At 53.9% G+C, this 13,815-nt stretch overlaps 1 protein-coding gene across 1 annotated transcript; it reads left to right on the top strand.

Moving 5' to 3' along the window:
• Nucleotides 1–756: 756 nt before the first annotated feature.
• On the top strand, nucleotides 757–7,198 carry ANGPTL4 (angiopoietin like 4). The gene is made up of 7 exons (XM_042977279.1): nucleotides 757–1,279; nucleotides 1,477–1,587; nucleotides 1,734–1,851; nucleotides 4,091–4,204; nucleotides 4,573–4,668; nucleotides 4,773–5,054; nucleotides 6,420–7,198. The coding sequence occupies exons 1-7, from the start codon at nucleotides 938–940 to the stop codon at nucleotides 6,599–6,601; spliced, it is 1,245 nt and encodes a 414-aa protein (XP_042833213.1). The 5' UTR covers nucleotides 757–937; the 3' UTR covers nucleotides 6,602–7,198.
• Nucleotides 7,199–13,815: the final 6,617 nt, after the last annotated feature.

The raw sequence follows: 13,815 nt of genomic DNA, 5'->3' as shown, positions 1-13,815 counted from the left end.
TTGTTGAATGAGTGAATGAGTGAATGAGTGAATAAATGAATGAGGAGTTAGGAGCCCTTCTTTCCGTGTATCACCTCTTCCTGTTCTGAGGTTTCTGCTTTGATACAGGAAAAGGCTCACGACACTGCAGACCCTGGGTGGGGGTGGGGGGCAAGCGGGGGAGTGAGCCCTGAGCTGGAGTCTTAACAAGATAGACCGGGAGCCACCCCGAAGGGGCACTCAGTTGTGGGAAGCGGGATGAGGGACGTCAGGGGATCCGACAAACACATCTGCAGTGACGAATCCTTGAGCGGGAAGGAGCGTGGGAGCCCAGAGTCGTCTCCCTGGTCGTCCAGCCTGGTCGCGAGCTGCTCTCCGAGAAGTCTCCGGGGGCGGGGATGTTTCAGGTGTCCCGGGCCTGCCCGGCCTGGCTGGACTCAGCGCACCGGGGCCCTTTCTTATTCGTCTCTCTCTCCAGCTTTCGACTTGGGGAGGGGGGTGGGGGGTCACGGGTACCGCTGAGCGCGGCGGGTGCAGCGTGGAGGGTTTGGGATTCCGGTGTTTGGAAGGGGGCCCCCGTGAGGGTCACGTCTTCCACGGTCCGCAGAGGAGACGCTCCAGGGCCTGCTGGAGGAGCCAGAGTTTTGCACCCCGAGGGCGCCCCCCACCCCCGACTCCCCGGCCGCTGGCTCCCAGAACCCTACCCCCGGCCGCACGCCCCGCCCCCGGCACTCCCTGCGCCCCGCCTCCGAGGCTCCCCTTTCCCTCTCTCCGCGGGCTTATAAAAAGGGGGCGTCGCGGGGACTAGCCAAGCCCCAAAGGCTGGCGGCTGTGATCGGAGCCTTCCTTGCGGCTTCTGAACGCCAGTGAGTCTCCGCCAGGACGCCCGCGTCGCCAGCCCTCGACTCTCCGGCCCGCGCCTCCGCCTTGCGCTCCCGCGTCCGGGCCACCCGGAAGGATGCGCCGTGCGCCGACGGCCTCGGCAGCCTTGGTGCTGTGCGCCGCCACCGCCGGGCTGCTGAGCGCGCAGGGCCGCGCGGCGCCCGCCGAGCCTCCCGAGCCGCCGCGCTTCGCGTCCTGGGACGAGGTGAACGTGCTGGCGCACGGGCTCCTGCAGCTGGGCCACGGGCTGCGCGAGCACGTGGAGCGCACCCAGGGGCGGCTGGGCGCGCTGGAGCGGCGTCTGGGCGCGTGCGGGGCGGCCTGCAAGGAGTCCGGGGGGTCCGCCGCGCCCCCGCGCGCGCCCGAGGGTCTGGGCCCCAGTGGCGAGGCTGCCCCCGAGACCCTCGGCAGCCTGCAGGTACGTGGGCTCCCGCTGCCCTCCTGCGGGTCTCGGAGAGTGTGGGCGGGAGGGGGGACGCATCCGGGACTCCCTGGGCTCCCCTGCCCGGGTCTCTCGGGAGGGAGAGCTGGAAGGCCAGACGAGTGACGATGAATGGAGAGGCTGGCCGCAGAAGGCCGGGGCCTCACCGCGGTGCTGTGCGCACGCCCTCCCAGACTCAGCTCAAGACCCAGAACGGCAGGATTGAGCAACTCTTCCACAAGGTGGCCCAGCAGCAGCGGCACCTGGAGAAGCAGCACCTGAAAATCCAGAATCTGCAGAGCCAGGTGCCTGATGCTTGCCCCGGGGTCGGGAGGGAGGCCGAAGCTCGTCCTGGGGGGGGGGGGGGGGGGGGGGAGGGGGGGACCTAGAGCCAGGCAAGTTGAGGGGCCGGAGCCAGCCAGACCTGACATCCTCCTCCTGTCCTGTCCAGGTGAGCCTCCTGGCCCCCATGCACCTGGGCCACAGGATGGCCAAGCCTGGCAGGAAGAAGAGGCTACCCAAAATGGCACAGCTCGTTGGCCCTGCTCACAATATCAGCCGCCTGCACAGTGAGTGTCCAGCCCTCTGCTGTCCTCTGGCAGTTCCTTCCCCCCAACCACCACCACACACACACACACACACACACACACACACACACCCCACTCCTGTCCCCCTCCTTGTCCTGTCCACCTGGCCCTGGGTTCCTGTGGGCTCACTAGTCTCTGGTAAAGGGCTAATGAGGGCACATCCCGCCTCATCATCCCTGACCCTGACCAGGTAGGCCACCCCACCCTTCTTCCTGGCAAGCCAGTGGCTTTCCCCGGAGCCCTGCTGGCCACTAACTGGAGCAGGGCTTGGGGTCTTTAAGAGGGTCCAGGAGGGACTTGAGCTGCAGGGGTGTGGGGAAGGGGGTGGTGCAGCTCAGAGACGCCTTCCTGAAGGTTGGAACCTTCTCTGAGGGCACACTGGTGGACAGGAGGGTGACAGCTATGGAGCCTGGAGTTCTGACGGTGAAGAGCGATGGCTTCCTGGGAGGGGGATTCTGAGCGGGGGCTCCCCCCCCAATGGTATCTTGGAGTGTAACTCTAGGAGGCAGGTAACCCCCATCTCCCTGGCCAGACACACCACTCGCTTTTGCATCTCTAACAAATCCAGGGCTCCTGCCCCCCACACCTGGTGCCTTACTCCCCTCTTGGTCCCCGAAGTCCCTGATCACCCCGATTCCTGCAGAGAATGAGCCTTTGCCATCAGCACAAGCTCTGGGTCTTTCATTGTGCATCCCAGATCGCCCCAGACCTCCTGCCTGCCCCCCCCCCCCCCCAGCATGTCTCCGTGTGTCTGACACAGGCTCACAGCTCCTGGTGTCTCTGTCCCCACCCTTAGTTCGGGGCTCCAGACCCGGCTGGCTTCCCTGTAGTCCTCCTACCCCATCACCCCGCCTGGCATCCGGGGCTGTGTACAGCCAACTGGGTAAAAGTTTGGATTCCCCCTTCACACCCTGGGTCTGGCTGCTGGCTGCCCGCTGCCGGCTCCCTAGTCTTGAGGGCTGCCCCTCCCCCACTCTTCCTCCTCCCCCCCCCCCCCACCCCGCCCTACCCCACTCTTCCTCCTTCCCTCACCGGGCCTGTAAGGGTCCATACACCGTCCCAACCCCCTCCCTGCCCCTGTGCCTTGAGGGGCTTTGGAGCAGGCCAGCAGGCGCGGGTCTGGGCTGGGGGATGTGACGGTGGGGGATGCGTGGGTTTGGGGACTCCCAGACCTGGGGCTCAGCCCTGCCAAGTAGGGGAAGGTTCAGAGCTGGAGAGACAAACAGCTCCTTCTAATGGAAGCCACATTGGTGGTTTTGGCCGGGTGCCGTCCCCCGATTGGAAGGGAGGAAAGTAGGGGAAAGGGGAGCTGCTCCAGGGGCCGGAAAATGTCTCCAGTCACTCTGGGCCCGCCCCCATCCCCCTTGCCCCCACCCTTCAGCGCGGACTTCCCCTCCCCCGGGCGACCTTTTCCCTACTTTCCAGGCTCGACTGGGGGCGGGGACTTCACAGCCTTTGGGCACAGCCCAGCCATCCCTCCCTCCTCTTTCCCTCCCTTGTCTTCCTCCTAGGTTCCTTAGTCCTGCCTTCCCCTTTACCTGGGATCCCAGGTGGGGCCCCTGGCCTTGCAAGCCTCATGCAGAGCGCCGCGCCCCCCCCCCCCCAACAGAGAGCTTCTGCTCAGCCCCACTCCTATTTTCTCCACCCTGGCCCGGCTTCTCAATCACTCATGCCTCCAGTCTTTATTAAACACCTACTGTGGGCCAGGATTAACCTGGGCACTGGTGCCAGACTGTGGGCAAAGAGCCACTCTGTCCCTGGCCCCATGGAATCCTCATTCAGTGGCGGGGAGACCACTGGATGACTCCAGTGTTGTGGGCAGGAAGTCCCCGATGCTTCTTTTGGGAGCCTGGCCTGGTCTGGGGGTCAGGGAAGGCATCCCTTTTAGAAGTTGGGATCTTTAGAATGAGGCAAGAAAGTCCTGAGGGAAGATCTCTCTGGCATGTGACTGGCATGTGCAGGCATAGAGACGGGCATGTGCAAAGTCCCTGTGGCAGGAGGGTGTGTGATACAAGGCTGGCTGTGTGGCCTGAGGTGAGAATGCAGTGTGGGAGGAGGAAGGATGGTGGGTGGCTCAGGGGCCATCCAGGACAGGGGATGCTGTGAACCCAGGATTACCCCCTCATGTCCCCTGTCACCCACTGCCCAGCCCCTAACATGCCTGTTTCCTGAGGCCCCTCCTGCTTCAGTCTCCCCGCCCCTCTCTTTGCCTGCCCTTCAGGACTGCCCAGGGACTGCCAAGAGCTGTTTGAAGAGGGAGAGCGACAAAGTGGACTGTTCCAGATCCAGCCTCAGGGGTCCCCACCCTTCCTGGTTAACTGCAAGATGACCTCAGGTAGGATGTGCTGGCCCGCTGGGGTGCCCTGCATCCTGTCATGGGCCCTATTGCCATTCCAATCAAATGCAGCTCCCCGCCACCACCCAGGCTTGAGCCAGGTTCAGTGGACCTAGAGAAACTTCCTAGATTTCTAACGCTCCCTCCCTCCTCTCCTCCCTCCTGGGGCCTTGGGACAATGTCTAGGCTGAGCCCCTTGCACATTGGCCAGCCCACCTTTAACCACCTTCCTCTAGTCCTGCTGGGGTGAATGAGAAGACCTTGGCCCTCGCTGGGTCTGGAGGCAGTTTAGGGTTTGAGAGCCAGATGGGAAGTCGGGGTCCCCTGCAAAAAGCGGCCTCCTGATGTCATTGCACCTCTCTGGGCAGATGGAGGCTGGACTGTAATTCAGAGGCGCCAGGATGGCTCCGTGGACTTTAACCAGCCCTGGGAAGCTTACAAGGCTGGCTTCGGAGACCCCCAAGGTGGGTGTTTCCAGCCGGGGGGGAGGGGGGGCCGGAGGCAGAGAGGGGAGGAGGGGGCGAGGAGGTGGGTCTGACTCACCGATGGGCCTCTCTCTCCCCTGTAGGTGAGTTCTGGCTGGGCCTGGAGAAGGTTCACCGCATCACGGGGGACCGCGGCAGCCGCCTGGCTGTGCAGTTGCAGGACTGGGAGGGCAATGCGGAGTCTCTGCAGTTCCCCGTCTATCTGGGTGGTGAGGACACAGCCTACAGCCTGCAGCTCACAGCTCCCGTGGCCAGTGAACTGGGTGCTACCACTGTGGCACCCAATGGCCTCTCCCTGCCCTTCTCCACTTGGGATCAAGACCACGACCTCCGTGGGGACAAGAACTGTGCCAAGAGCCTCTCCGGTGAGCAAGCTCTGTGCCTCCCTGTCCTGCCTTGCACCACGAGGTCGAGACCTCCTCTCTCTGCCTCTGTGTTTCCCTGTCCTGCCTTCAGTGCCAAATGCCGTCCGTTCTCTGCCCCCTTTCTCCTAACTTCCTGTGTGTCTTTGGGCAACTGACTTATTACCCTGTCTCACCTTCGGTTTCCCCGTCTTTAAACTGGGTATGACCACAATGCCCACTCCATAGGATTACCTTGAGATGACATTTGTGGGATAGTGGCCGGCATGTGGCCCAGCCACCAAGATAAACCCTGTGTTGGCTTTTGTTTTTGTTTTTTAGTTTATTTATTTTGAGAGCGAGAGAGAGAGCAAGTGGGGGAGGGGCAGAGAGAGAGGGGGAGAGAATACCAAGCAGGCTCCTTGCTGTCAGCTCAGAGCCTGACCCAGGGCCCGAACTCATGAACCATGAGATCACAACCTGAGCTGAAGTCAAGATTGACCACCCAGGCCCCCCGACCCTGTTGTAATGAAATTGGAGGCAGAACCCAGGCTCTGTAAAGTGAAATATATGACATTGCTTTTTTGGTGGGTCAAAAAATGATGGAATACTAGTAATTTTATATGGTTTGATCAAATATAAGTTGAAGAAATGGACGATGATCATAGAAAGTCTTTTTTTTAAATATTTGTTTAATTTTGAGAGAGAGAGAGAGAGAGAGAGAATGTGCAGGGGAGGGGCAGAGAGAGAAAGGGAGACTGAGAATCCCAAGCAGTCTCCACACTGTCAGTGTAGATGTGGGGCCCAAACTCACGAACCCTGAGATCATGACCTGAGCTGAAATCAAGAGTCAGACACTAACCGACTGAGCCACCCAGGCACCCCAGAAAGTCTTTAATAAACGTTTCCCACGTGTCAGGTACAGAACAGTAACTCGTCACAGTCACAGACACAAAAGCTGTAGTTACTGGGAAGGGGTCCAGAGCCCCTGAAACTCCTTTGTCACAACCTGGGGTCCCTCAGGACGTCGTGTGATCATCACTAGAAAAGTTTTCCCCTCTGAAGTTTATAAAGTCCGGGGCTCCTGGGTGGTTCAGTCGGTTGAGCGTCCGACTTCAGCTCAGGTCATGATCTCACGGTTTGTGGGTTCAAGCCCCACGTCGGGCTCTGTGCTGACAGCTCAGGGCCTGGAGCCTGCTTCGGATTCTTCTGTGTCTCCCTCTCTCTCTGCCCCTCCCCTGCTCACGCTCTGTCTCTCTCTCAAAAATACAGATTACAAAAAAAATAAAAAGTTTGTGCAGTCCAACACCCAGCCTCCTCTCGGTCCCAGCCTCCGTGGAGGCACAGGGACCCCAGCCTGACCAGTTCCTTTTCCTCTGACCCCGGCAGGTGGCTGGTGGTTTGGCAGCTGTGGCCATTCCAACCTTAATGGACAGTACTTCCGTTCCATCCCACACCAGCGGCAGCAGCGTAAGAAGGGCATCTTCTGGAAGACCTGGAGGGGCCGCTACTACCCGCTGCAGGCCACCACAATGCTGATCCAGCCGACAGCGGCTGAAGCAGCCTCCTAGCCTCCCCACTGGGGCCTGGCTCCCAGGCTCGTAGACAACAGTGACTTTGACTCTGGCCCAGTGTGTGGCCACTCCCCGCTCAGGCAGGGGCTCGAGACGGGGGCCATCTGGAGCCTCACGGACAGAGAAGATGCTCACGACTGGAGATGCCCCCTTTCTGAGTGGCGGGGTGCAGGTGATACCCTCTGAGGGCAGAGCTACAGGGTTGCAGGGCACAGAGCCAGGAAGCGTGAGACGGAGGGGCATTGAGGCCCGCTTCTTGCCCGCCTAAGGAGTCGAGGACACAGAGGGACCACTCGGGGGCAGCCGAGCCAGCCCTCGACGGCGGATTCAGTCACATTGACTGGTTGGGGGACCAGGGCTCCCGTGGGCCCCCAGTGCCCTCACAGTGCTCTCGTGTGTGGGTGCTGTGGGATGAGCCGGTGCCAATGACATCCGGGTGGAGCTCACCCAATTCTTGCAATAAAAGCAACCTCAGCACATTTCGTTCTCCTGTGTCCTCCGGTTTGTTTTAAAAGTGGGCAGTTTCAAAGTCCACATAAATACGTTCCCAGGGTAGAGGGGGAACACTCCCAGGTCCTTCGAGGACAATGCCGATTGGTCCTACAACTGATTTCAATTTCCTCCATTTATTATTTCACGATGTGGATCTCAATTTTTGTTTTTCAAAAACCAAGACCCTCATTCAGTCCTTCTAGAAGCAGGTAATAGAGAAAATGAGAACCCCGCCCCCCCCCTTTTTAAGTTTATCTATTTATTTATTTATTTTGAGAGAGCTAGAGCATGAGCAGCGGGGGGAGGCAGAGAGAGAGGGAGAGAGGGAAATCCCAAGCAGGCTGCGTTCCCGTCAGTGCACAGAGTCTGACGCAGGGCACCAACCCACGAAACCCTGAGACCGTGACCGGAGCCAAAATCAACAGCTGGATGTTTAACTGACTGAGCCATGCGGGTGCCCTGAGAACGCCTTCTTCATCATACTAACACATGTGAATCACAATGAACTTTTTAGCACCCAGCCATCTGATAGAAATATAATGTGAGTCATGCATTTTAATTTTTTTCTAATAGTCACATTTAAAAAAAGGGAGAAAAAAAACAAAGAAAAAAAGGAAACATGAAATTAATTTTAGAAATGTATTTTTATCAAGCCCAATGTAACCAAAATATTATCATTTCAACATGTGAGTGATATACAAGTCATTAATGAGATATTTGACACTGCTTGTTTTTTGTACTAAGGCTTTGGAATCCAACATTTATTTTATGCTTATGACACATCTTAATTTGGACTGGCCGTATTGCAAGGGCTCAGTAGCCAAGAGGCTAATGACCACCATATTGGCCAGTATAGTTCTAGTGTTTACATGAAAGCAGTGCTTTGGGTAGATTCTTTACATTTTTTGCCACATCAGCCAAAGTTTTCCTTTAAGTTGGCTCTTTTATTTATTTTTTATTTTTCAAAAATGTTCATTTAGGGGCGCCTGGGTGGCTCAGTCGGTTAAGCGGCTGACGTCGGCTCAGGTCATGATCTCTCAGTCCGTGAGTTCGAGCCCCACGTCGGGCTCTGTGCTGACAGCTCAGAGCCTGGAGCCTGTTTCAGATTCTGTGTCTCTCTCTGTCTGACTCTCCCCTGTTCATGCTCTGTCTCTCCCTGTCTCAAAAATAAATAAAACGTTAAAAAAATTAAAAAAAAAAAAAAAGAAAAAAATGTTCATTTATTTTGAGAGGGGAAGGGGCAGAGAGAGAGAGAGAATCCCAAGCAGGCTCTGCACAGCCCGCACAGAGGCCTGGTGGCTCAGTTGGTTAAGCATCCAACTCTTGTGGGGGCGCCTGGGTAGTTCCGTCAGTTAAGCGTCCGACTTCGGCTCAGGTCATGATCTCACAGGTTTGTGAGTTCGAGCCCCACCTCAGGCTCTGTGCTGACAGCTCAGAGCCTGGAGCCTGCTTGGGATTCTGTGTCTCCCTCTCTCTCTCTGCCCCTCCCCCACTTGTGCTCTGTCTCTCTCTGTCTCTCAACAATAAATAAATAAATAAATGTACATTAAAAAATTAAAAAAAGCATCCAACTCTTGGTTTTGACTCAGGTCACGGTCTCACAGTTCATGAGTTCGAGCCCCACATCGGGCTCTGTGCTGACGGTGTGGAGCCTGCTTGGAATTCTCTCGAATTCTCTCTCTCTGCCCCTCCCCTGCTCTCTCTCTCTCTCTCTCAAAGTAAACAAATAAGCTAAAAAAAAAAAAAAAAAAAAAAAAAAGAGAGGCCTAACTGACTGAACCACCCAGGTGCCCCTAAGTTGGCTTTTTTTAAAAGTTGGCCTTACGTACATAAAAATATGTATAGAAATTCAACTCATATTTATAGAGTTCTTACTACATGCCAAACCCTTGTAGTAAGTGCTTGGAAACTAAATCCTAGTGAACAAAAAGATTCCTGCTCTCACCAAGCCCATCCTATCACAGACAGTTTGGCCTGTAATTGATGGTCCAAAGTGAGGCACTTTTGAGGGGGGGGAAAAATACAAATAGTGGTTGACACTGGAAAAATGGGTGGGATTTGACTGAGAAGTGAGCATGAGGCAGCCTTCTCCAGTGATGGTGACGTTCTGAGCCTTCCTAGAGATGGGTTACTCCGCCATATGCCTTTGTCTCTGTGAATGGACACTGAAGATCTATATTGCATTATATGTAATTTTCACCTTAGAAGAAGAAAACACAAAAAAAAGCCATAAACAAATATTGAACTCGAGTTGATGACATGCATGCTGAAGTGTTTACGGGGGAAGTAGACTAATGTATTCAACTTTCTTTTATTTTTTCCCCCAGCTTTTTTAGATACAACTGACATATGATATTGTGTAAGTTTAAGGTGTACAATGTGTTGATTTCATACACCTATATATTGTGAAATGATTACCACCCTAGTGGTAGCTAACACTTCCATCACATCACATAGTTCTCTTTCTTTCTTTCTTTTTGTTGTTGTGGGGGGGGGGGGGGGGGGGCGGGGGAGAGAATCGCAAGAAGGCTCCATACTGCCAGCACGGGGCCGGATGTGGGGCTCAAACTCACAGAAGCATGAAATCATGACCTGAGCCAAAATCAAGAGTTGCATGCTCGACTGACTGAGCCCCCCAGGCACCCCTGTGGTGAGAACATTTAATGTCTCCTCTCTTAGCAACTTTCAAGTACTAACTAAAATCACCATGCTATACATTAGAGTCCTCCAAATTTTCAATTTTCTTTGAAATGCATCAAAAAATAAGATGATGGCTGGTTGGATAGAGAGATGGATGTATAATAAAGCAAAATGTTAATAGTGGAATCTGGGTATTCTCTGTACAGTTCTTCCCATTTTTCTACGCATTTTTAAAACTTCACAGTAAAATGTGGGCAAGAAAATTCTAGCCAGATCCTGTTGCCTTCTGAAGGCTCTCAGCCTGCCTCGGGGCTCTGTATAAAAAGGGGGGATGGGGCTAGAAAACTGTTCAAGATGGATGGATGAGCAAGAAAGAAGCCTTTCTCCTTGATAGATGATAAAATACTTCAAAACTGGGAAAAAGTTAAGACTTTCTCAGCATGTGGGTCAATGCTGTTTAATGTACTGCCTACAATTGTCACTCATATCTTATGGCTTGGAATATGTGATGCCTTATTTCCAGGACACATGTTAGGGAAAGGCAACATCTGTCTGTGTCCTGAGGGCCCAGCTGCTGTGTGCGTGTGTGTGTGTGTGTGTGTGTGTGTGTTTTGTTCGTTTGTTGTTTTTGTTTTTGTTTTTAAGTAGGCTTTATACCCAGCAGGGGGCTTGAACTCACAACACTGAGATCAAGGGTCAGAAACTTCAGACACTTAATTGACTGAGCCACCCAGGTGTCCCTTAGCTGCTGTTTTAACAGGGGAATATATTTTTCTAATATGCCTCCTAAGTGCTCCTAAGGTAGTAGGGGGCCTCTTTTGGTAGAAGGAAAGTCTGTGACTTTCTTCTCCTGTGACTCTTCCTGGATGATGCTGGGACACAGTAACTTTGCTGGGGGCCTGGCTGAGTACGGGTGATGAACTCCTCAGCTGGAGGCCAGACTCCCTCCAGGCTCCTTGTCTGGGGGTGTCCTATACCAGGCGGGCTTGCATAGTCTCCCTTGAGCCCGTTGTGGTTGTAACTGGTGGGAAGTCCGTCTGTGGAGGTTGGCGGGGAGGGGGTTCCCCCACCTATGCCATTTTAATTCTCAAGCTCTGCCAAGAAAGCTCATCCCCCCCAAACTGTCCCTTCTCCTCCTCTCTTCCGTCTCCAGGAACAACACAAAGAACAACCACCATGACTGGGAACCAAACAAGAGCCAGGATGTGAATCCAGACCCATTCAGCTCTTCAGTGACGTCATTCTCCTGGTTGACTAGAGACTGTGTACTAAAGCTTGGTGTCCTCAGCTCCTGCATCTGGAAAATGGGAGGGGGGGGGCCACTGGTACCCCCCCCCCCCATTCCCACCCCTTTCTGTTCTCCTGGTGCTGTGAGGATTTCATGCAGCAGTAAATGAAAAGCAGTCCAGACAGCGTCTGGCTAGTAGTGAGTACACAATATAAACATCAGTCGTCATTACAAATACTATTATTACTCTGAGCTATGCTGGGGGCAGGAGAAGAGACCCTGACTCAGACCGGAGAAAAACCTTCAGGGTGAAGATGACTTTTCAGGCAATTTTCAAAGCAGGATGAAAATTCCACCAAGAAGGTGGGGGAGGGAGAGGACATTCCAGGAAGAGGACACAGTGACATCAAAAGCCTAGTGACGTCATCAGAAAGTGAAGCTCGCTGGGGGAATCAGCGCATAGCGCCCCCTGTCTGCAGCATTTGGGCAGGAAGTGGGGATGGTGAACTGGGGGCGGGAGGGGATTTGAGCAGGAATGTGCTCTTCAAGCCAGCCACCCAGGAGTGTGCCGACAAAGCCTGGGAGGGGCCACTCTGGTCTGGCTTCCGGTCTCGGCTTTTTCACCTCTTCTGAGCTCTTGGTCCCTGGATCCAACTCTCTAGCCACCACGGCCATCTGGCTGTTCAGATCCATCAGAGTCTCTCACTTGCTGTTGTGTCCGCCCTGAAATGCTGTTCCCACCATTTCCTCCCCTTTCCCCAAACTTAGGGCAAACGCCATCTGCTCCAGGATGCCTTCCCTGGGTCCCTAGCTAAGGAACGCCACGATCACATAATGTGAGTCATTCCCCTCACTGCATGCCTCCCATTCTGAAACTACCTTGTGCGTGTCATTTACTGGTTTTTCATCTGCCTGACCCCATCAGACTGTCAGCTCTGTGAGGGCTGGGACTTTGTCTCATTCGATACTGCATCCTTAGCACCTAGAGTCCTACCTGGCACTTAGCATGTGCTTAGTAAATGTTTACTAAAGGAAGAACCGAAAGGTTTTTAAACAGCAGAGTGAGACGATCTGACTTATGTTTTTAAAAACGGCCCTAGGGGCTCCTGGGTGGCTCAGACCGTTAAGCATCTGACTCTTGATTTGGGCTCAGGTCATGATCTCATGGGTTCCTGAGTCTGAGCCTCCTGTAGAGCCTGCTTGGGATTCCTTCTCTCCCTCTCTCTCTCCCTTTCCTGATTGCGCATGCACTCTCTCTCTCTCAAATAAATAAACTTTAAAAGATAAGATAAAATAAAAGACTGCTCTGACTGGGGCGCCTGGCTGGCTCAGTCGGTAGAATGTATGACTCTTGATCTTGGGGTGGCAAGTTTGAGTACAGGAAAAAGATTCTGTACTGGACAACTGTACTGGTCCAGGGAGTAACGACAGGTCTAGGATTGAGGGGGTGAGAAGTGGTCAGAAATTTAGGAGGGAAGAGGAACAGAATAACGCAACTGAGGGAAAAGAGGGGAGGAAGAAGCAGGGGACTAAGAGAGGAGGAGAGAGAGGAGTCCATGACCTTTGGCTGTGAGATGGGCATTGGAGCAGCACGAAGTAGGGGGTGGCGTGGGGAGAACACAGTCACAGGGGGAGGAGTAGACCTGGAAGAAGAGACCAAATTAGTGTCTGAGATGCCTGTTGGACAATCCAGGGATGAGGGCTAGGAGGCAATTATAGTAATTACAATTATGGTCATAACAAAATAACTAGCACAGAGCTCTCTGGTTATATTATTCATCACTGATCAACTATACATTGAGCACTGGGGACACAGCACCCACAGTGACAGACAGTCCTTGCCTTCATGGGGCTGATGTTCTGCTGGCAGAGGACTAAAGAGACTATATAAATATAAAAATATATAAAAATATATAAAAATATAAAAAATATATATATATATATTTCTTTTCTTTTCTTTTTTTTTTTTTTTTTTTTTTTTTTTTAATAAGCTCTACGCCCAACGTAGGGCCCAAACTCCCCACCCTGACTGAGATCAAGAGTCATAGGCTCCACCGACTGGGCCCGCCAGACACCCCCAGAAATACATAATCTAATGTCAGGTAGTGATAAACCCTCAGGGTGGGGAGGTGGGGATGCGAAATAAAACAAGGCGAGGATTTAGAGAAGGGGAGATCATGTTGGAGAGAGTCTGACGTCCAGGAAGGATTTCATAAATATTTGTTAAAGACTTAATGACAGAAAGTGGATGGTTGATTTACTGAGTGTTTAGGGAATTGATCTAGTTATCCTCAAAAGATTCCAGGAGGTGAGTTCCTTCCGTTATGTAGCGGAGAAAACTGAGGTAGAGGGGTATCTTAATGACTCAGAAACGTAGTGATGGAAACCCAACCAAGCGAGGACAGGGAAACACTAGGTGGAAATCCCCCCTCCCCTACCAGCTCAGAGGCCCCCGGAAACGGTCATTTGCCAGGGCGGAGGAGGCAGAGCAGAGCGTATTGACCTATGACGTCATCGGGACGTTAAATAGCGTAACATCACCTGGACGTAGACCCATTTCCCTTCCCGGACAGGTCCTCTGGTACTCCGGAATCTCCTGAATCAGGCCTCTCATTGGTTACTCGCTCCATCAATCTGTTTCATTCTTACAGTCTTCCGCCCCGCCTTCCAGAGCCCACCTCTGATAGGCTGACGCGGCCGTCACTTCAAAAAGGTCCGCATTCCTTCCGCCTTTCTCCAGGAGACCGAGGGCGAGAGGGGTGGATCCCAGGCAGCGCCCACCCCTGAGGCTCTGCTTCCGCCTGTAATTGGTTGCCCTGGGTGCCGGTCGCTACGCCACCCGCCTCTTATT

This window comes from Panthera tigris, chromosome A2 (genome assembly GCF_018350195.1).
Source record: "Panthera tigris isolate Pti1 chromosome A2, P.tigris_Pti1_mat1.1, whole genome shotgun sequence".
Taxonomy (NCBI): domain Eukaryota; kingdom Metazoa; phylum Chordata; class Mammalia; order Carnivora; family Felidae; genus Panthera; species Panthera tigris.
Note: the sequence above shows the minus strand (reverse complement) of the source record. Positions and strands in the feature narration are given on the sequence as shown.

Bases quoted from the DNA above. Each gene is read 5' to 3' on its own strand.
- ANGPTL4 (XM_042977279.1), top strand. From the start codon at position 938: ATGCGCCGTGCGCCGACGGCCTCGGCAGCCTTGGTGCTGTGCGCCGCC. The intron at 1,588-1,733 runs GTGCCTGATGCT...TGTCCTGTCCAG, and splicing joins TCCAGAATCTGCAGAGCCAG to GTGAGCCTCCTGGCCCCCAT. The intron at 1,852-4,090 runs GTGAGTGTCCAG...CCTGCCCTTCAG, and splicing joins CAATATCAGCCGCCTGCACA to GACTGCCCAGGGACTGCCAA.